This window comes from Suricata suricatta, chromosome 10, assembly GCF_006229205.1.
Source record: "Suricata suricatta isolate VVHF042 chromosome 10, meerkat_22Aug2017_6uvM2_HiC, whole genome shotgun sequence".
Taxonomy (NCBI): domain Eukaryota; kingdom Metazoa; phylum Chordata; class Mammalia; order Carnivora; family Herpestidae; genus Suricata; species Suricata suricatta.
In genome coordinates this window covers 123,451,543-123,474,426 of record NC_043709.1, presented here as the reverse complement: position 1 = coordinate 123,474,426, position 22,884 = coordinate 123,451,543, and the positions used below count along the sequence as shown (strand labels likewise).

Genomic DNA, 22,884 nt, shown 5'->3' with positions numbered 1-22,884 from the left:
GTTTTCTTCTCAAGCCATCTAGGGATATTTCCAATTCCTCCACCTGATAATAAAATATAAGGAGAACATTCAAAGATGCTGTTAAGTCCCTACTGATTCATTATATCAGGAAGCTGCTTTACTTGTACTGGATGTTCCAAACCCTTTTAATCAATCTTCTCTCCTCTCCCAAAAGAACATTTAACTATGATCAGGAGTCTTCAAATCTTAGCCAATTCCCACTGACAATACTGAGAAATGACAGTATAATTAGAATATAGATTTGATAGGCAAAAAAAGAAATGACTGCCCTCATTCAATAGTTTTAAACCGTATCTTGTACCCCTGCCCATTTAGGCCTCCAGTAGGCAGAATACCTGAATTTCCCTTCAAATGCTAATCTGCCAATGATGCCACATGGAAAAAAATAAAGATGCATTAACAAAAATGTTTTGAAGGATATAAAGATACAAAAATTTATTCAAGACTACATAAAGGTCTGTACAGCATTACATCTCAAATACACAAACACAGACGTGAAGTAAACTTGGAAAACTCCATTTATTTAAGGCAAAATGTTTGAAGTTCCTAATTTATATTCTATTACTTAGGAAAAGTTTGGGGGACGAAAAGTTTCGCTTTGTTTTAATATGCAACTTAACTAAAAATATAAAGCAATCTTAATAGAGAAAACGTAATTCTGAAATCATAATACACTGCCTATTTTTAAAGCACACAACTGGTTACTTAAAACTTTTTTTAATTTTGGGGCGCCTGGGTGGCTCTGTTAAGGGTCTGACTTTGGCTCAGGTCATGTTCTTGCAGTTCATGAGTTTGAGCCCCACATCGGGCTCTGTGCTGACAGCTCAAAGCCTGGAGCCTGCTTCACATTCTGTGTCTCCTCCTCTCTCTGCCCCTCCCCCACCAAAGCTTTCTTTCTCAGATATAAATACAAAAGACTTTTTTAATTTTTAAAATTTCTGTAAAATAATATAATACAGTTTCATATTTTGAAAAAGTTCTTGAAAATACTATGATACAATTTTGGAAGGCTCTATGGTTCAATTAAAGGTAGCAGATTAAACATATAAATGTATTTCCTCTCATTCATGAATCTTCATTAAAACGCTAGTAAGAGAATCAAAAAGTATAAACCACAAGAAAAAAGAGAATAGAAAAAAGGAGAGACGTAGACAAGAGAGTTCCAGAACATTTTTCAATATGGAAAGCAGACAGTCTACTGGTGACGGACCTGGCAGTGCAGAGGAAGCCACAAAATAAAGCGGTAGGTGAGAGCTATTTTGTGGTCACCTAGGGGTTAGGAGAGGAGGGACAGAAATCAACGGACCCTTTGGAAGCTTTATTAGAATCAAAAGACTTGACACCCTCTTTTCTCACATACAAAAGAGCAGCATCCCTGAGGCTGCCAGGGCACTCCTCACACACGCACACATCCAGGCAGGAGACTCGAGATTTCATTCCCTAGAGAAACTGACCTGACGGGACATGAGATTTGGGGACATCAGCACAGTGGATAAGGAGAATGAGGCACAGGCTACGACATGGGTTGTAAAACAGGAAAGTCAACTTGGAAAGGGGAGGCCAAGGGACTTGGGGACAGTGCATCCCGCATAGGCGAGCAGCAGACAGAGCGAGAGCAGAAAGGTCTGGTGCCCGCAGAACTCCACCTCGCGGCAGGGGACGCAGGGCTCCAGGAGCACAGTTCCTAATCTTGGCAACAATCGGAGCACAGGTCACGTAATGGAAGAGAAGAGAAACTCTGCCCTACATTTGCAGGTACCCATCCAAAGCACAGATCTGCTGGGGACAAGGTGGCGCCACCAAACTGGATCTACGCTGTCACTGCTCCGTATTACAAGTCTTCTGGCGCTGTTTGCTTTTTATGAAGCAAATGAATGCATTTACTTAGAAAAAGATGAAGATGATTATGTTTATATGAAATTATGTTAAGGGAAAGAGTAGGATAACTCCATAAATAATAATGATATTGCCAACCATTTAAAACATAGAAAAAAGGATGAAGGAAATATGTTAAATGATAAGAATGGTTTTTTATATAGTTTCAAGTATTTCCTACAATGATCATTTATTTAAAATTATTAAAAAATCATTTAAAAGCCATAATAGAAAAAACAAAGTATGAAAATAATACAATTTATACGTGTGTCTAAAAAAAACCAACAGAACATTCTGAAAGAAATACAATAATCAAACGCTAATAATACCATAATGAACACAATAAATATACGCTATCGCAGTGATCCTAAAATGGTTTTACTAGTCCTGAATTTGGTAAAAGCAACTATTAAAAATACTTATTAAGGAAAGGGGTAGCTTAGTCAGTTAAGCATCAGACTTCAGCTCAGGTCTCGATCTCAGTCTGTGGGTTCGAGCCCCACATCAGGCTCTGTGCTGACAGCTCAGAGCCTGGAGCCTGCGTCAGATTCTGTCTCCCTCTCTTCTCCTCTCCCACTTACGTTCTATCAAAAATAAATAAACATTAAAATTTTTTTAAAAAATAAAACTGCTCACAAATTTTATTAGAATTAATGATTACCTCACTTTAATCATATTCATTGAAAATTAGAAAAACTACATTCTTCTAGGACTGGCAGTTACCTTAAGAAAGCGCCTTCTAGTATTTCTGCATTAGATAGAATTGTCCAAACCTACGCTCAGGAGACTCTACAGCGTTCCTTCGGCAACTTATTCAGTGTTCAATACCATTCCTAATAAGGTTTTTCCCCATAAATGTAAATACCTGGTTCTGTAGTTTATGTCATTAGTATTCAATGAGGACAGAGAAAAGCCTCGCATTTATGTCTAATGAAGCCTCACTTTCATTAATTTTCTCTTATATCTAGCAGCTGGCACAGAGCCCCAGTCACATGTTAGTTGAACAAAACGCAGATGAATAAATAAATATTATAATGAAGTCCCTTTTAAGCTTGTTCTCCTACAAGGAAAATAATCCTTGTTCCTTGAGTCTTTTATCCTGGAGATGGTTTCTTTTAGTCTGTAATAGTCTTTGCGGCTTTTCTTTGATTTCCTGTTGTGTCTTAAAGTGACAGGACCAGAATGGGGCACAACATTCTACTGAGACAGAAGCATACTAAAGGAACAACGGTTTTATGGTATTGATGTTACACAAACATTCAGTCATTCCAAGACCGCACTGTAAACTTCCATACACAGAAATAATGTTAAAACCTTACCTCAAGAACCAACCACAGCTTGTCTCCATTCATGCTATCCTTCTTAAAGTACATCCCATAGAATCTGACCACATTGGGGTGGCCGGAGAGTGTTTTTAAGATGTTATACTCTGCTTCAATCTCTTCATCAATGTCCTAGTTTCAAAAGTTCATAAAAAGAAAACCATGAGAAAAACATGACTTCTGTCAAAGAGATATGTATTATTGGCCACCAAACAGAGAATTTTGTCAAAGCAAGGTTTTAATAATGGCTTTTATTATGCTTAGTATGCACTGAAATTTCTGATGTCATTATTTAAGGGGAGAGATTGTGATTTTCCTGCCAATCAAATACATCTCTAATCATGTTAATTTCTTTGAGTTAGAAAGGGACAAATAAAAGACTATTTTTGTACGTAATTAGAAAGAAACCTACATGGAGACCGATTCCAAAAGATACTCCTTTCTTTGCAGTGTTAAGGTTGCAAAGCCACTGAGTTGAAATAAACACTTTTTGTTTCTTTGAAATATAGGATATTTAAATGCTTTCAAAAACTAGTCATATAAGCAATAAATTCCTACTTTTCCAAAAAAGCAAAATAATATATATAAGATGGCATACAGCCTTCAGTTAGGTAAAGGCCCAGTCACCAGAAGTAGAATAGATTGTTACCCCGTCAACAAAAATGCAAGATAACCACTTACAGTCATTTTTAGAAAACCAGAAAACATGAAACAACTCAGAGTAATAATAAGAGAAACCCTTCTACTACTGTTTTTACAGTAAAATTTGGCATCCACTTTGGTTTCTGACAAAATCATGTAATCACAGAGCTGCAAAGAATTTTAGACCAGAGCTCTAATTTGAGAAAAAGAAACTAAAGCTCAGAGACATTGGTCACAGAGCTGGTGAGTGTAAGATCCAGAAGGAGACTGCAAGTCTACGGTCTATGACCTTCTAATCCTGTCCATTTTATCCCTTTCTCATATAGAAATGTACTTTATCAAAATTCATAATAGTAAGACTCTTTTAATAAAAAAGCCAACTCTGTAAAATGCTTGGATGCATTTAAATTTATTTTATTAAGATTATCATCTCTTGGTTATAAATCTTTTTTATTTGCCTTGTGACATGATGAATGAATAGGGAATAAATAATTCTCAGAAAAACATATATGTACTATGACAAGAATAAAGGCAGTAAAAGGACCAATCTCCTACCATAGTTCTGAAGTCAATATATATTTCATCAAAACAGTAAGACAAAACATGATTTTTAAGGTTCATAGTATAAAAGACATGAGTAAAATATAAAAGTATAATGGCTATCTGTTTTCATAATTCATTTGTTCTTCTCCACTAAGGAATAGAAGAACAGAAGAGAGACCTTGGTTATGGGGCCAGACATGGGATCTGGCCGGACCCCTTCCCGTACCACCATGGCCCTAAACCACAGTGTGTGGACCAGAGGAGCGAGGTTCAGTCACTTTGGTGCAGCTTAATTGGTGTCTCTCCTCCTTCAGTTTAAATGATAAGAACTTTCCATAAGAGAATATGAAAGCATTCAGCATCCGTTAAGCCCGGGCATAGTTCTCCTTCTTTTTTCTGTTTTTCCCCTCCAGTGTATCTAATTTATTACAGAAAATAAACCTCCACTCACTCTCCCTCCCCTCTGCTCAAAATAATATGAAACACTGTAGTTATAATAGGCTTCGTAGAAATAAATAATCAAAAAAGAAAGAGCAACCCAACGATGCACAGAGGCCTGGAGACTTTCTGCAGTATCCTACAGTTTCTGAGTTAAGAGCTGTGGCAAGGACTAAGAGTCCTGTGTCCTTCCCGTGCACATCACATCATTTCCGTCATGTCACACTCCGTCACATGTGCAAGAGTCAAGTGACTGAAGAAATTGCTTTCAATAGAAGTCTGGGGATTATGTGATCACCGAGCTCATTCTGGCTCACCCACCTGCTATGGGGGAGCTACATATTTCCCAGGAGCTGAGAATGTTACAAAACAGTCAGTTCTCATTCCCGGCATTGGGGGGCGGGGTAGGGATCCCATCAATTTCTTCATGCTCTTAAAGGCCAAAAAAAAAAAAAAAAAAAAAAGGCTTCGAAGATTCCCTTATCACAGCTGCTATTCCAAAAAACAGCAGAAGAGGAAACTATCAGGGCATCTGTTAAAGAGGCCATAAAGGGGCACCTGGGTGACTCAGTCAAGTGTCCAACTTTGGCCCAGGTCATGATCCCATAGCTCATGGGTTTGAGCCCTGCATTAGGCTCTGTGCTGCCAGCTCACAGTCTGTCTGCTCCTCTCTGCCTCCTTTATGCTCATGCTCTCTCTTTCCTTCAAAAATAAATAAACATTAAAAAATAAATAAATAAATAAAAAAGAGGCCAGAAGGATGCCACATGCAGTATCAGTTCTTTATAAGGAAACCTACCCTGATTATAAATCAATACCATTTTTGCTTTGGAAACATTTCAGCAAACCTGAAAATTAATTTCCCATCTCTGAAAGAAATATAATTTAAAATAAAATATTTCTGGTTTAGCTTAAGAAACATTCTGCCTGAAGTCTAAATAAACAGGAGAAAAAAGATCCAGCAGAGATGACATTTTACAATCACTTCTAGACCCCTGAGTCTGTGTTACTACAATTTTTTGAAATCTAAAATAACATTGAATCAACTGTTAAGCTATTGAGAGCTGTATTTATCTAGCTATTTATCCGTATTATATATTTGTTCATTTGTTAAGTGTTTATTGGTCTCTATTATATATAAATAAGCATATCAATAAGAAAAACCTAACAGACTTATTTTACATTTTCTTCTACTGTAACATTGTGACAAATCAAGATACTACAGACTTTTTAACTGTTTAATACAAATAAAACCAAAGCTAATTAGCAAGAAAGAAGAAGAAAAAGAACAAAAACAACAACGACAATGTAACATACATGGATCGGATCCAGAATTTTCACTGCTGCTTTTTGGCCATTTTTCTTATTTAACACTTTAAACACTTTCCCATAAGTTCCTTTGCCGATCGTTTCGGTGATTTCCCATGTATCAGAAGGATCCGGAAAGTTATCAAAGATGATTGTTTTTCCAGTTAATGGAAGCATCTCACAAGTTTAAATCACTGGAGAGAAAAAGTACAGTTTCAGGTATCTGATTGGGGATATTAAATGGCACACAAACTCATGCGAAATCATCTAATACTTCATGGATATGATGAAAAATATACAACTGTAACCAAATGTACTCAGAATTATATAAAATTTTAATTTCAATTCTTTTTGCAAAAATATTAATATGAGTTTAAAATTTTTTTATGTTTTTTATTTGTTTTTGAGAGACAGAGAGAGACAGCACGAGCAGGGGAGGGTCAGAGAGAGAGGGAGATACTGAATCTGAAGCAGGCTCCAGGCTCTGAGCTAGCGGTCCGCACAGAGCCCAACATGAGGCTTGCACCCACAAACCGTGAGATCATGACCTGAGCCGACACCGAAAGCCAGATGCTTAACCGACTGAGCCACCCAAGCACCACTAATATGAGTTTAATAACGCTTTGTAAACAAGGCTTTATTTCTATGTTTAATATAGTCCCATATTAATTGCTCTTAATTCTTTCCATACTAAGAGACAATATATTTAAATCACATTGATATGTTGCTTCATACTCAGGTATTAGTACAATGAATGAAATAAATTTATATTTAACCATAAAGATGATAAAAATTCAACATCATCAAGGCAAATCCCACACTTCAAAGTGATCATGTCTTATACCACTCCCGTATGTAAAACCCAATAATGGGTCCACTCAGACAGCGTTTCGCATGAAATTTCTTTAACATAACTTACCAGGTCCTTTAAACTCCGGCCCTTGCTTAATGTCCTAGCCTCGTGTCTCAACTCTTCTCTAAGTCACTACAAACCAGCCACTCAGGATCCTTAAGGTCATGTTTTTTTTCTTGCTTAAGGATTTTAGTCTACACTAATCCCTTCCACTTCGGCCTGTGGCTTCTTTACTAAATTTCAAAACCTACTTATCTTTCAGATCTTGGCTTAGATGTCACTCCCTCTGAATGGGACCGCTCTCCATCCCATTTGGGTTGCTTGCCCCACCTCTGTGCATGCACAGCGTCCTAATCATGTTTCTCGGACATCATGATATGCCCAACACCTGGCACAGCACAGAAGTAACTAGGACACTATGGCCCATGAGGTTGTTGTATGTAGCCTGAAATAAGATCCCAGGTTTTCTGACTTCCCATTGGTGTTTTTAACCTTCTGTGCTCTCCCTATGTTACATTCAACTATTCATATAAAATTATTTTTTAAAAAAGAAAGTAACAAAATGAGTTCCCAGAACTCTGGCACCTCACATTTTTTCAACCATTTGTGCAAAACCTCACTTTTTTCAATGATTAAAAAGTTGACTGCAGAGGTGTCTGGGTGGCTCGGTCAATTAAGCATTCGGCTCTTGATTTAGGCTCCAGTCATGAGCTCATGGTTTGTGAGTTCGAGCCCCACGTCAGGCTATGTGCTAACAGTATGGAGCCTGCTTGGGTTTCTCTCTCCCTCTCTCTCAAAATAAATAAACATTAAATATTTTAAAACATTGGCTGCTGTTGTGCTTGTATGTGTATGCATACACATAGAAACGTATGTTAATAAATTGGTGTTAATACCACATAATAATATTGGCCCATGAAATACACTGGTCTAACCACACTTTTCAACCTCAGCCACACCACCATCCATTGAGTCCTTACTTTCCTTACAGCCACCAACCATTTTCGGTCTTCATTCCTTCTTCATATTCTTCCCCAGCATAAATTCTGTACTTTGAATTATGACCTCCCTGCAAACACCCTCAGTGCTTTTGTTCCTCTTTCTCCACCATGAGTCTTAAAAAATAAATAAATAAATAAAAAGAAGAGAAAAGAAGAGAAAAGAAAAGAAGACATCTCTGGCTAACCCCCGCAATTCTTCATACTTGCGCCTGTAGCTGGAGAAAACCACACGACCATAATGTTAGTTTCACTTCAAATTCTGGGTAAGAAACCTGCAAGTAGTCAGTAGATGCTGCCCAGGGGTCCTACTGTGCTGCCCTGTTTTGTGTCGTCCTTGCTCTCTGGAGGGATTATTTCATGGTGATCTCCCTTCTCGCACTTTTCTCTTCCTCACATTGTTCCTCTTTGTTCTCTCTCCCCTCTCACAAAACTTCCCAACTGATGCCCTTAATACTTACTGAAAAGATGAAAGCAATAATAAACTCCTTAACCTTCTTATCTTGAAAACTATAAACCAATGTGCGTAAAACAGGAGTTCATTCTTATTATATGCCATCAATTTTGCTGTTTGGCCTCAATTAGTCTTTTACCAGTGCCTGCTCAGCCTTCAGATCTTAGTTCAAACATCACTTTCGTAGAAAGGCTTTTCTTGAATAACCTACATAAAGGTAGCTTTCCCCATGTTTCCCCACTTCCCCTTTAGAACACAAGCTACAACAGGGTATATAGACTTTGCTCTTTTTACTACTGTATGTGCAATTCCCCGATGCCTAGCACATGGGAGGCAATTAGTAAATCTGGCAAAATGGACAAACATTTTGTTGTTTACCTATTAATTATGACAAAACAGACCTTATCTGTCTTATTCACATCCAAATCTAATAATGCCTAACTCTGTGCCTGGCATATAGTAGATGTTAAATACATAGCTATTGAATAAATCAATCAATATGGTTCTTCAAAAGAAGTTTTTAAATGAGGGAGAAAAATAAGGATTAGGAAGAGCTGAAAAGAATTTGAAAAACTAAAATAAGGATCATATTCTGATTCATTATACTTAAGGGCACATCATCTAGTAAATGGCTATGAATGCCTGCTAAAAATTACATTACTACATAAAACACACTTATGAATAGTTCGGAGAACATTTAATCTTTGAAATTTGCGCCTTTGATCCAAAATGCAACAGAACAAGTAGGAGGTAATCAGTAATAATCATCCACTTCAGTGATTTTCACAATCAGTGACAAGATAACTACTTCTTCCATCTATGTACTTGAGTCATGCAAATAAGCGTTTATGCTATCCATATGGTATAAAAGACCTAAAGACCATATTAAATCTTGTTAAATACCTGAAATAAGCATTTTCAATCACAAGAAACATCCATTACATGGAATACTACCTTTCAAGTGGTAATGTTATTGAACACAATTTTAATTTTTGCTACATAATTATTAGGAATTAACTATTGATATTTATTTATTTACTTACTTATTTAAGACAGGTAGAGAGAGCATGTGCATTGGGGAGATGGTAGAGAAAAAGAGAGAGAGAGAGAGAGAGAGAGAGAGAGCAAGAGAGAAAGGATCTCAGGCTGGCCCCACACTCAGCTTGGAGCCTAACATGGGGCTTGGTTGCATGATCCTGAGCCAAAATCAAGAGTCAGATGCTTAACCAACTGAGCCACCCAGGTGCCCCATAACTATTCATATTTAAATATATAGGCATCAGAATTTAACTAAGAATGATTGAAAACCCAATGTGTGCAAAGAATGTTAGTGTCTTGAGGATACAAAGATAGGCAACTCATAGGTAGATACATGTAAGTAATATTATGAAAAGTGACAGAACTAACCATAAAGTGTTACAGTAGCCCAGGTGAAGAAGCGATTCATTCTGAAACGATCATGAAGAGATACAGAAAATAAGCAGCATTGCAGCTGGACATAAAACCTGAACTGAACTTTGTCCAAAATGTATTTTTCCTCTTTAACAGTTCTAGGTAAGACAAACATTTAAAGCAGTGCATTATTATAATATAAAACGATAATCACAGAATAACAAAAGCACAGGGGTTTTGGGAAACAGAATGCAGCTAGTCAAACCTCATTTAAAACAAACAAAATTCTCAACAAGTAGGTAAAATGAAGCCTAAAATAACTTCCTCAAAATTAAACATTAAAGATCTTAGGGGTGCCTGGGTGGTTCACTGGGTAAAGCATCCGACTCTTGATCTCAGCTCGAATCATGATCTCCCAGTTTGTGAGACTGAGCCTCATGTCAGGTTCTACACTGAAGGCACAGAGGCTGCTTAGGATTCTTTCTCTCCTCTCTCTCTCTGCCTCTCCCCCCACATAAGCACATGTGTATGCACACACTCTCTCTCTCTCAAAATAAATAAATGAACTTTAAAATAGAAAAGAAAAAAAGAATTTAAAAGCTTAGAATAGAATCAAGTCTTCTGAATCTTAAGTTATACTTCTTCCACTACATAATAATTATTTAATAAGATAAATGCCAGTTACCAACTAATTATTTAATAATTACAGTAGACTGTTCTATGTAACAATGAATGTTCATATTTTTTTCTAGTCCTTTAGCACTCATAGAATAAAATATAGTTCTCTAGCTCATAAAACAAAAACTAATTTCTCAATTACATGACCATATATGCTAAATATTTTTTGGCATATACAACTACTATATTTTGGCATGTGTGTTTACCATAATTTCAAAAAGTTACTTCTATTTTAAGAGCAACACTTTAAAAATGAAGAATCATCTTTTTGAACTGACTTATTGTATACTGAGCTGCTGAGTTGTTTTGTTTTGTTTTGTTTTGTGTTATACGATAGAAAAAAGACCATAATACAATGAAAAAGGTATCTTACTTCAGGATCTTAACATTCATCTCAATACTTACTCTGATTGCTTTTTTATTTTTCCACTTTTTAAAAAATATTTATTTATTTTTGAGAGACAGAGTGTGAGCAGGGGAGGAACAGAGGGAGAGAGAGACATAGAATCCAAAGCAGGGTCCAGGCTCTAAGCTATCAGCACAGAACCTGACGTGGGGCTCAAACTCACAAACCACAAGTTCATGACCTGAGCCAAAGTTGGATGCTCAACCAACCGAGCCACCCAGGCACCCCTTGACTGCTTTCGTAAATCTGCAATTCATTCTTCTTTACTAAAATAACCAAACTGCCTCCATTGTCATTCTGAAACACAGTAGGGGTGATTTCCCATTGAGTTGTGTCTTCTCTCTGTCTGGAATGCTCTTTCGTCAGATATTCCACATGGCTACTGCCTTGCTTCCTTTAATTCTTGCACCAGCCATCACTTTCTCAATAAGTCCTATCCTAACCATCCTGTTTAAAATGCAGACCTGTCTTTCTCTCCTCCATCCTACCTCCAAATGCCTGGTCCCCCTTTCTCTGCTCTATTTTCATGACACATTTTCCCTCCTTTCACACTACATCATTTCCTGTTTATTATGTTTTATTTATTGCTTTACTATACTACTAGAATGTAAGACAATGAGCACTGAAATTTTATCCAGGTTGTTCGCTGATATATCCCAAAGACTCTAAAACCATGACTGGCACAAAGGATGTACTCTGTTAAGTATTTGTTGAATACTGGATAGAACTGAATAGAACACAGTAACTAAAAAATTTTCAGATTATTTTACCAGTAAATTCTATCAAATATTTACAAAAGAAACAAAGAAAGTCATCCTGTGAATTTTTTTTCAGAAAAGAGATAGAGGGAGTACCTACAAAGAGATACAAATTATATTTAAAAAAAGAAGAACCAAACAGAAATTCTGGATATGAAAAATAAAATAATTGAGTTGAAAAATCCCCTACAGGGGTTGAATAGCAGACTTGAGCGGGCAGCAGAAAACCAACAAGTCATTTGAAATTATCAATTCTGAAAAATAAGAAGAAAAAAGAATAAAGAAAAATGAACAGGTGCACCTGGGTGGCTCAGTCTGTTGAGTGTCCAACTCTTGATTTTGGCTCAGGTCATGAGCCCACAGTCATGAGTTTGAGCCCAACATTGGGCTCCATGCCAAGTGTGGAGCCTGGTTAAGATTCTCACTCTCTCTCTCTCTTCTTCTGCACCTCCTCTTTAAAACAATTAATAATAATAATAAAAGAAAAGAAAAAGGAAAGATGAACAGAGCCTAAGGGACTTATGAGACACCACCAAGAGGACCAACATTAGTATTATGAGTCCTATAAGAAGAAAGAGACTGAGGCAAAAGATTATTCGAATAATGGCTTAAAAGATCATAAATCTAAGGAAAGAGAGAGATGTATAAATCCATGTAGAAGGGTCTACAAATCCAATAGGCCCAATAAACTGCAAAGATAAATCCAAAGACACCCACATTGAGACATAATGAAAGAGTCAAAAGACAAAGACAAGGAATTTTGAAAGCAGGAGAAAAGCAACTCATCATTTACAAAGGATCCTCAATAAGATTTCCTAGCAGAAACCTTGTAGTTCAGAAAGCAGTGGGATAATATAATGCGCTGGAAGAAAAACTTGCCAACTGAGAATTTTATATCCAGCAAAACTGTCCTTCAAAAATGAAGGGGAAATTGGGGTGCCTGCATGGCTCAGTTGGTTAAGCATCCGACTTTGGCTCCGGTCATGATCTCACCGTTCCTGAGTTTGAGCCCCACATCAGGTTCTGTGCTGATAGCTCAGAGCCTGGAGCCTGCTTCAGATTCTGTGTCTCCCTCTCTCTCTTTGCCCCTCCCCTGCTCATGCTCTGTTTCTCTTTCTCTCAAAAATAAATAAATTGTACAAAAAGAAAAAGACAAAAACAAAAAAAAAATTTTTTTTCAATGAAGAGGAAATCAACACTTCCCCAAATAAACAAAAGCTGAAAGACTCATTAATCACTAGATCTGGCTTGAAAGAACTGCTAAAAGGAATCCTTCAGGTTGAAATGGAGGATGCTATAATGCTAAAAGGATCAATCAACTCACCAAGAAGATATAACAATTATAAATATATATGCACAAAACATCAGAGCTCCAAAAGATATGAAACAAACACTGACATAATTGAAGGGAGAAATAAACAACTCCACAATAATAGCAGGATACCCTGCCTTCAGTAATGGATAAAACAATGAGACAGAGATCAATAAGGAAATACTAGACTTGAATGACACTATAGACCAATTGGATCCAAAAGAAACATAGAGAATGCTCCATCTAACAAGAGCAGAATACACATTTTTCTCAAGCATACATGGAACATTCTTCAAGATAAACCATATGTTAGGCCACAAAACAAGTCTTAATAAAATTCAAAAGACTAAAAACATATAAAATATCTTTTTCAATCAGAACATAATGAGGGCTGCCTGGATGGTTAAGCGTCTGACTTCAGCTCAGGTCATGATCTTACAGTTTGTGAGTTCGAGCCCCATGTTGGAATCTGTGCTGACAGCTCAAAGCCTAGAGCCTGCTTCAGATTCTGTGTCTCCTTCTCTCTCTCTGTCCCTTCTGCCCCCTAGTACTTTATCTCTCTCTCTCTTAGAAATAAATAAACATTAAATTTTTTTTAAAAAAGAACATAACGAAACTAGAAATCAGCAGCAAAAGAAAAATTGGAAAAATCCACATATATGTGGAAATTAAACAACACACTACTAAAGAACAAATGAGTCTGACAAGAAATCTCAAGGAAAATTCGAAGATATCTTGAAGCAAATAAAATTACAACAGCAAAACTTAAGGGATGCAGTTAAAGCAGAGGTAAGAGGAAAATTTATAGCTATAAATCTTCTGTAAAAAAAAAAAAAATCTCAAATCCTAGTTTTATACCCTAACACTAGAATTAGAAGAAGAGGAACAAATTAAAACCAAAAGTAATAAAAGAAAATAATAATACTGGAGCAGCAATAAACAAAATAGAAAACAAAAATAACAGAGAAAATCAACAAAACCAAAAGTCTGTTCTTCAAAGAGATAAACAAAATGACAACAAACCTTTAGTTACACTGACTTAGGAATAAAATGGATATGACACAAATAACTAAAACCAGAAATGAAAGAGGGAGAATTGTTACTGATTTCATAAAAATAGAATTAAACTAGAACAATTATATATCCAAACAATGGATACACTAGATAAAATGGGCAAATTCCTAGAAATACACAATCTACCATGACTGAATCATGAAAAAATTAAAAATCTGAATAGGCCCATTGTTAGTAAGGAAATTGGGTCAGTAATCAAAAACCTCTGAACACCAACAAAAGAAGCCCAAGACCAGACAGCTTCACTGGTGAATTCTACCAAACATTAAAGAAAATTAACACCTTAAACAAAAATTAATACCTTAAACTCTTAACAAGTAAGGACTATGAATCCTTAAACTCTTCCAAACAGTTTAAGAAGTATGAACAGTGCCTAATTCGTTCTATGAGGTTAGCATTACTCTGACACAAAAGCCAGACAAAGACACTATAAAAAAAACTGCAGACCATTATCCCAATAAACACCAATACAAAAATCTTCAAATAAAATACCACCACCCTGAATTCAACATATTCAAAGGGTCTCAATAGCATATTGAAAGGGTCATATACAATGACCAAGTGGGATTTATTCCTGGAATGCAAGAAAGATTCAATATATGAAAATAAATCAATGTAATACATGGCATTAACAAACTGAGGAATAAAAAAATGATCATTTAAATTGATGCAGAAATGCATTTAATAAATTCAATACCTGTTCAAGATTTAAAAAAAAAAACAAAACAAAACTCAAATTAAGAACAGAACAAAACTACCTGGACATAAGAAAGGCCAAATATGAAAAACTCAGAGCTAACATCACACTCACTGGTGAAAGACTAAAAAGTCTTTCCTCTAAGAACCAGAGCAGACAAGGATGTACACTTTTGCCATTTCTATGCAACACAGTACTGGAAGTCCTAGCCAGAGCAAGCAGTCAAAAAAGAAAAAAAGAAAAAAAAAAAGAAATTAAAGACATCCCAATTGGAGTGGAAAAATAAAGCATCTCTATTCACAGATGACTCGATCTTATATGTAGAAAACCCTAAAGAAGCCACAAAACAGACTGGTGAACTAATAAATTGATTCAGAAAAGTTGTGGGATGCATAATCAACATCAAAAGTCAGTTTCATTTCTATAAACTAATAATGAATCTGGGAACGATATTTTAAAAAATTCTATTTGCAATAGCATCAAAAAGAATAAAATACTTAGGAATAAGTTTAACCAGGGAAGAGACCTGTACAGTGAAAACTATAAAACATTGCTGAAAGAAATTAAACAAGACACAAGGAAATGTAAAGATATCCTGTATTCATATAGGATGTTAATATCAATTTCAAGACTTGTTAATATCATGTTCAAGACTTGATATTAAGATATTAAGATGTCAGTACTACCCAAAACAACTATAGCGCATTACCTATCAAAATTCCAAAAAGAAAAAGAAAAAAATCCATCCTAAAATATATATGAAATCTAAAAGAACCTCAAATAACCCAAACAATCCTAAAAAGAAGGATAAAGTTGGAGGTCTTACTCTTAAATATGAAGAACAAACAGAGGGTTACTGGAGGGTTGTGAAAGGGGGGATGGGCTAAATGGGTAAGAGACATTAAGGAATCTACTCTTAAAATCATTGTTGCACTATATGCTAACTAACTTGGATGTAAATTTTAAAAAATTAATTTAAAAAGTCAGAGGCTTATACTTCCTGGTTTCAAAACGTATTTCAAAACTACAGTAATCAAAACAGCGTGATATTAGCATAAAGACAGATATGCAGAACAACAGAATAAATTAGATGGCCCAGAAATAAAACCTATGTGGTCAAATGTTTTCAATGAGACTGCCAAGACCATTCAATAGGGAAAGAATAGCCTTTTAAACAAACAGTGTTGAGAAAACTGGATAACAATATGCAAAAATGAAGCTGAATCCTTATGTTATATTACATACAAATATTAGCCCAAAAATGTATCAAAGACCTAAACATAAGAGCTAACACTATAGAACTTAGAAGAAAACACAGGAGAAAGGCTCCATGACAGTGGATTGGGCAATGATTTCTTGGCTATGACACGAAAATATGGGCAACAGAAGAAACATATAAATTGGATTTCATAAAAATTAAAAACTCTTGTATATCAAATGTCATTATCAACAGAGTGGAAAGACAACCTGCAGACTAGGAAAACACATTTGTAAGTCATATATTTTATAAAGGGTTAACTAGAGTATACAAAGAATTCCTATAACCCGACAACAAAATGACCCAATTTAAAGTATGGACAAAGGACTGGAATAGACATTTGTCCAAAAAAGATATACAAAAGGCAATAAGCAAATGAAGTGATGCTCATCACCACTAATCATTGGGAAAATGCAAATCAAAACCATAATGAGATGCTACTTCACACCCAATTAGGATGGCCATTATGAGGAACACAGAGAACAAGCATTGTAGAGGTTGGGAGCAATTGGAACTCTTGGGCATTGCTGGTGGGAATGTAAAATAGTGTGGCTGCTGTGGAAAATGTATGGTGGTTCCCTCCCCAAACACAGAATTACCAACAATTCTACTTCTCGGTATATATTCAAAAGAATTGAAAGCAGGCTCTCAAAAAGATATATATATATCCATATTCACAGTAGTGTTATAATACTTAACAGGTGGGAGCAACTGACATGTCCATCAATGGATGATATACATTAGTGAAATGTTGTATGTACAGATAATAGAATATTATTCAGCCTCAGAAGCCAAGGAAATTCTGACACAGGCTACAATATGGATTAGCCTAAAAGACATTATGCTTAGTGAACAAAGCCACAAAAAGGCAAATATTGCATGGTTCATCTATGCATACAGTACCTAGAATAGTCAAATGCAAAGACAGAAAGTAGAATTGTGGTTGCTAGGGATTTGGGGGAAAGCGAAGGAATGGAAATTATTGTGTAACAGGTAGAGTTTTAGTTTAGGAAGATAAAATAGTCCTAGACATAGATGGTGGTGATAATACTACAACAATGTAAATGTACTTAATGTCATTGAACTGCACATTTAAAAATGATTAAAGGGTAAATTGTATGTAATGCACATTTTGCCACAATAGAATATTACTCAGGATGCAGTACAGGGAAACAAAGTTAAAAAAAAAAAAAAAGCATGAAAGCCAAAGTAAAAGATATGGAAAGGAGAATGGAATGGTCCACTTGCTCTGGATCCCTGCATAACCTTCCACGCCCTGAGTCTGGGAGGCTGAGATCTCAAAACTGTATTTTCTACACTCCTTGTTCTGTTGGCTCCCTCCTCTGCTAGATTCTGTCCGTGAGAGTCTCGGGCAAGAGAATGGATTGTAGGAGGAAAGGAGATACCGGGATATTTCTCCTCTGCTTTTCTCTGGACTTTACCCCATCAAGGGCTATGTCTCTCCAAGGTCCCTGTTTCTGTAGGGCAGAACCTGCCATAGTTGTAAGACGGCCTCAGTTTCTGTCTCCTTATTGCAATTCTGCTGCCCAAGCAAAGATAAGAGGCATTTTTTTTTTTTTTTTTGCTATTGCTAAACAGACTGCCTCACTATCCCCTGTTTGGCATTCAGATATCCTAAAACATTTGTAACTAATTCATATGTCAGTCTGTTCAGGCTGATATAACCAAAATACTATAAATTGGTGGCTTATAAACAACTAACCTTTATTTCTCCCAGTTCTAGAGGCTGGGAAGTCCAAGAGTATGGTGCTGGTCCTCTTTCTGGCGAGGGCACACTGTCTAGACCACTGTTGATTTGCAGTAGCCTCACTTGGTGGGACAGACAGGCTAGCTCTCTGGGGTTTCCTTTATAAGGACCCTAATCCCATTTGTGAGGCTCTTCCTTCATGACCTACTCACCTCCAAAGGCCCCACCTTCCCAACATCATCACCCTTGTGGTCAAGATCCCCACATAGGGATTTTGGGAGTGAACACCCATTCAGACCATAGTCCCATCCTAAATTCTCTGTCAACCTACCTGGTATTAACCGTTTTCCTGACTGATTCTAACATGCTTCCAATCCATTTGAGAAGGAAATAATAGACAGAATGGAGAAAAGGCAACAGGCAATGGCTGAGAGGTTTCCTAAAGAGGTGAGAGGTGTGAACACTCAAATTTAGGAAGCTCCAGGAGCGCAGATAAAAAGAAATCCACAGTTAGATCCACATCACAATAAAACCACGGAGCACCAAAGACACAGGGAAGCTCTTAAAACCAACCAAACAGAAAAGATACATTACATGTAGAGGAAAACAATCTGAATGACTGCTGATATTTCAATAGAAAAGTAGTATGAGGCGCGCCTGGGTGGCCCAGTCGGTTGAGCGTCAACTTCGGCTCAGGTCATGATCTCACAGTTCATAGGTTCGAGCCCTGTGTCGGGCTCTGTGCTGACAGCTCGGAGCCTGGAGCCTGTTTCTGATTCTGTGTGTCGCTCTCTCTCTCTGCCCCTCATGATCTATTTCTCTCTCTCTCTCTCAAAAAAAAAAATAAATGTTAAAAAAAAGAAACAAACAAAAGTAGTATGATATATTAAAAAATATATGTACATCCAAATGAAAGAAAATAAATATTAATCTAAAAGAAACAAAAGTACCCATAAAAGTATCTTTTGGAATCAAAGGCAAGGAAAAAACCTCCACCAAAAACATTGGGGTTTAACAATGATGACCCCCGAGAAAAAGCATGCTTAGAGGATACCTTTCAAGAACGATAAGGATCCACAAGAAAAGCCTAAATTGCCAAAAACAGCAAAGAAATTGTTATGCATGTGTGTAAATCTAAACCAGCACACAGTTGGTTTAGCGCCAGACTTCTGCTCGGGTCATGATCTCACCGTTCATGGGTTTGTGCCCCACGTCGGGCTCTGTGCTGATAGCTTGGAACCTGGAGCCTGCTTCAGATTCTGTGTCTCCCTCTCTGTCTGCCCCTTCCCTGCTCGCACTTCGTGTGTGTGTGTCTCTCTCTTTCTATCAAAAATAAGCATTAAAGCTTTAAAAAATAAATAAATAAACCACTGACTGCGAGACACAATAATAGACAATAATGAATAATAATGAAAAGTGTAGTCATAGGATTTAAATGTTCCTAAATTCCTTATATGGCTAAAAGAGACTGTTAGAAATAATAACTTTAGGCTTTTAAGATAAATATACCTGTTAAATTCATTAAACACTAGAACCCCATTTTATTCTATATTTCTTTATTTCTATAAAGAAAATAGATGGCTTTACTCAAATCTAAGTGATATTTTACGGGGCGCCTGGGGGGCTCAGTCGGTTAAAGCGTCCGACTTCAGCTCAGCTCATGATCTCACAGGTCATGATCTCACGGTTCGTGGGTTCGAGCCCCGCGTCAGGCTCTCTGCTGACAGCTCAAAGCCTGGAGCCTGCTTCGAATTCTGTATCTCCCTCTCTCTGACCCTCCCCTGCTCGCACTGTCTCTCTCTGTCTCTCAAAAATAAATAAAAAACATTAAAAAAAAAAACCAAGTGATATTTTAATACCTTGATTCTTACTTTAAAAAATGTTCATCATATATTTTTGCAGAACCCTTTTGGAGGATCCCTCCCTTTGTGGACCCACTTCTGCCAAGCTGTTTCAACTCCCATCACATAAAGTTTGTTAGATTCAAAAGGAGCTCCTGCCTATGAAGGACGGGACATACTGGATGATCACCAGGTCAACTATGCAGGTTGTTCCTCTTCACACAACAGCCAGAAGGATTTCATCACAGAGACCAGACCACATTCTCTTCCTGCTGAAAACCTTCAAAGTCCACCTTCTATGCTCTCTAGACCCTTGAACCATCTGGCTCTTTCCGACTCCCCTAAGTTCTTCTTCACCACTATGTCTGCCGCCTCCATTGGCTTCTGACAGATCTGAGAACACTGTAAACTCTTTTCTGCTACAGGATCTCCTGCTGTCTTTGCCCAGCTGCTTCCTCAAACCCTCACATGGCTGGCTTGACCTTCTCTCATCTGCACATCATCAGGATCACATGCAGTGACTCTATCCACAAATGAACTACCCCTGCTTTGAATTTATTCTATATTCTCCTGGCATGATTCTGAAAGTAACAAAGCCTTCCTGGTTAAAAGCAGCCCACAGAAAAGTGAGTTTGCCATAAAAAAACAACCTCACAGAGACGCTAGGATGAATCACCAAACAAGTTTTAGGTATCTCCTTTCTCACAAAACTTTAAATCACACTCACAGAAATCCCTGGTCTGGCTTACAGCAGAACAGAACTGGACACTGATCTCTTTCAGATTTCCAATAACATAGGAAATAAAGTATGGTTTATAAAAAGCCTTGTCTAGTTAGTGTGTTTTGAATGAGCCAAACCAATATTTTGTTCCCTTCAATTTGCTTAAAGATGTTTTGTAGAGAGAGAAGACAAGGTCTACTTATGTGCTTCCACACGTGTATTCTTTCTACTACTCATCTTCTTAATTTGTAATTACGGGCATAAAAGTAGTTGCTTAAAATAAATTCCAAAACCAAAAGAAAGGCCATCATTTCCTAGAAAATTTCTCCACATTTTAAAAGTGACATTATTGGGGTGCCTACGTGGCTCAATTGGTTGAGTGTCTGACTCTTGATTTCAGCTCAGGTCATGATCCCAGGGTCGTGGGACCAAGTCCCACATCGGGCTCTGAGCTGAGCCGTGGAGCCTGCTTAAGATTCGTTCTCGTTCCCTCAGACCCTCTCTCCCACTTGCTCTCTCTCTTTAAAAAAAAAACGATATTAGTGAGAACCTGAAACAACTTGAAGTCATCAGAACACTAAGCTTTAGTAGAGACCCATAAGCTTCAACATCCACAGCTATAAAATGGAATGATAATGCACGTCTGAACTAATTCTCAGCACTAATTTAAGTACCAAATGAGTTTTATGAGGAAAAAACTCATAGACTGTAATACAGGATTACTCTCTTCCTTAGGGATGAAAGTTGGGTTAGAGTTTTGGGCCACACAATTTACCCAAATTACCAAGGGATATTTTCTGAGTCAGAAATCACAACCTGAAATGTCTTCAGATGCAAAGGAGGTGAAATACATGTGTGAAGCTGGTCTGGATGAAGTAAAAGCAGGGAGTGGACGCTTTGTGGTAAAGTAGCGAGGGTACGGGCCCCGTTCAGCGTGGGCAACCACACCTGGCTTGAACTGCTCACAGCTGCAAACCCCACCTTGCCGGGCCCTCTTGTTTTGGGGAGGAAAGCTAGGACTCTGGGAATGTATGTCAAATTTACTAATTTTAAAATACCGGTAAATAGTTTTAAAGTATTCAATTATTTTAAGTTGATGAGCTGACCCAAATAAACGTATCCAAAGACCAAATTCAGTTTTTATGCTGTCAACCTTATGACTTCTACATGAGCTTTTGTGTTCTTTGTTACAAAGAAATGGCCAATAGACATAAACCTAACCATATGGTGTAATCATCCTCAGACCTCCAGAAAAACTAACAATAACCGTGGCTACCAGTTTTCTGTCTGCCATATGCCAGGTGTCCACCGTAGTTACGGTTTTATACACATTATGTCACTTAAAACTCACAAAAAGCATTTCAGAAAGGGATTGCTGTAATTCACATTTTCAGAAAAGAATCCACATTTTCTGAAGATTAGAGAGTTCTACCTTAAGGCTGGTAGATGGTAGAGTCAAGAAAAAGATCAAGTCAAAGGACATGGTAGAAATTTGGTGTTCAAGGACAGATAATGGCCCCTGACTTGAGGTTCTTGACTCCCTGTGTGTCCTTAGTGTGGTAAGGAGTCTTCTGCGAATTATTTTAAAAGTGGAAACCTCCTATTTACCCTGTAATGGATTACTGAGTTTGTTTCCTATTACTAAGGAAAGGGGGGGTTGTTTTATTAGATACAATCTTTCAAATTACAGATCTAGGGGAGACACTAATGAAGGGATCTTTGTAAAAATGAAGAAGGAAGAAGAAGAAAGTTGGAAATGAATAGAGCATGGACATTGCAGAAATTATTAAAATGATACAACATTTTTCCATCAAAACTGCATATAATCCACATTCACATAGTTTAAAGTAGATTTGCACTTACAAATATTTATTCATTCACCAAACTGTTAGTAGCAACGAATGGACCTTCAAATACTTTGGATTTGACAGAGAAAAGTTATTTTTCAAATATCCGCACAAAAAATTTAGGCTGTAGAGATACAGTTGAAAAAGGCTGTCCAAGATAGCGCCATCCCCATTCAAGATATGACCAAACTCTCTGCAAATAGATATGCCAAGCTGATATTAAAGACCGCCAAGCTGAATCGTCCTATTTGCACTTTTTTCTCCTCACCAATAATAATGAAAAAGGACTAAGACAAATGAGAGTAATTTTTCACATGCTAGACATCACATCAACGTATTCATAAAAAAACAAGTTATTCTTGAAATCTTACACATCTCTAAATTTTCCCATTTGAAAACAGTCCCCTTTTATCATGTAATAAAAATCAATACGGCATGAATAACATGGACCCTGACTTGTCAAAACTTGGAACTTCAGCTCCAGCAAATCCAGAGAAGTTGTCAATGATCGCCTAACTTTAGAAAAGCCTGAAAGTAACACGTAATAATCACGCTCAGGTACAAGACACAAAGTAGCCAGGCTACAGCTATGATCCTGGGCCTGTGACACACACGACAGAGTCCCGGTGTTACAGTGATAAGCATCCAGGATCTGGGGAAAGTAATTAGAAGCTGAACTTGCAAACATTTGGGTAGAATGGCAGGACTGTAACTTTTCCCTTAGTTTTAGCATTTTTA

At 37.1% G+C, this 22,884-nt stretch overlaps 1 protein-coding gene across 1 annotated transcript in view; it reads right to left on the bottom strand.

The window, feature by feature from the left end:
- The window catches only part of MYO3A (myosin IIIA), a 214,428-nt gene extending 208,102 nt beyond the window's left edge, over positions 1-6,326 (bottom strand). The window contains exons 1-2 of the mRNA XM_029955278.1: positions 6,159-6,326; positions 3,216-3,350 (exon numbers count right to left, since the gene is read on the bottom strand). Coding sequence (XP_029811138.1) covers positions 3,216-3,350; positions 6,159-6,326 — 303 coding nt within the window. The remainder of the gene's footprint in view (positions 1-3,215; positions 3,351-6,158) is intronic.
- Positions 6,327-22,884: the final 16,558 nt, after the last annotated feature.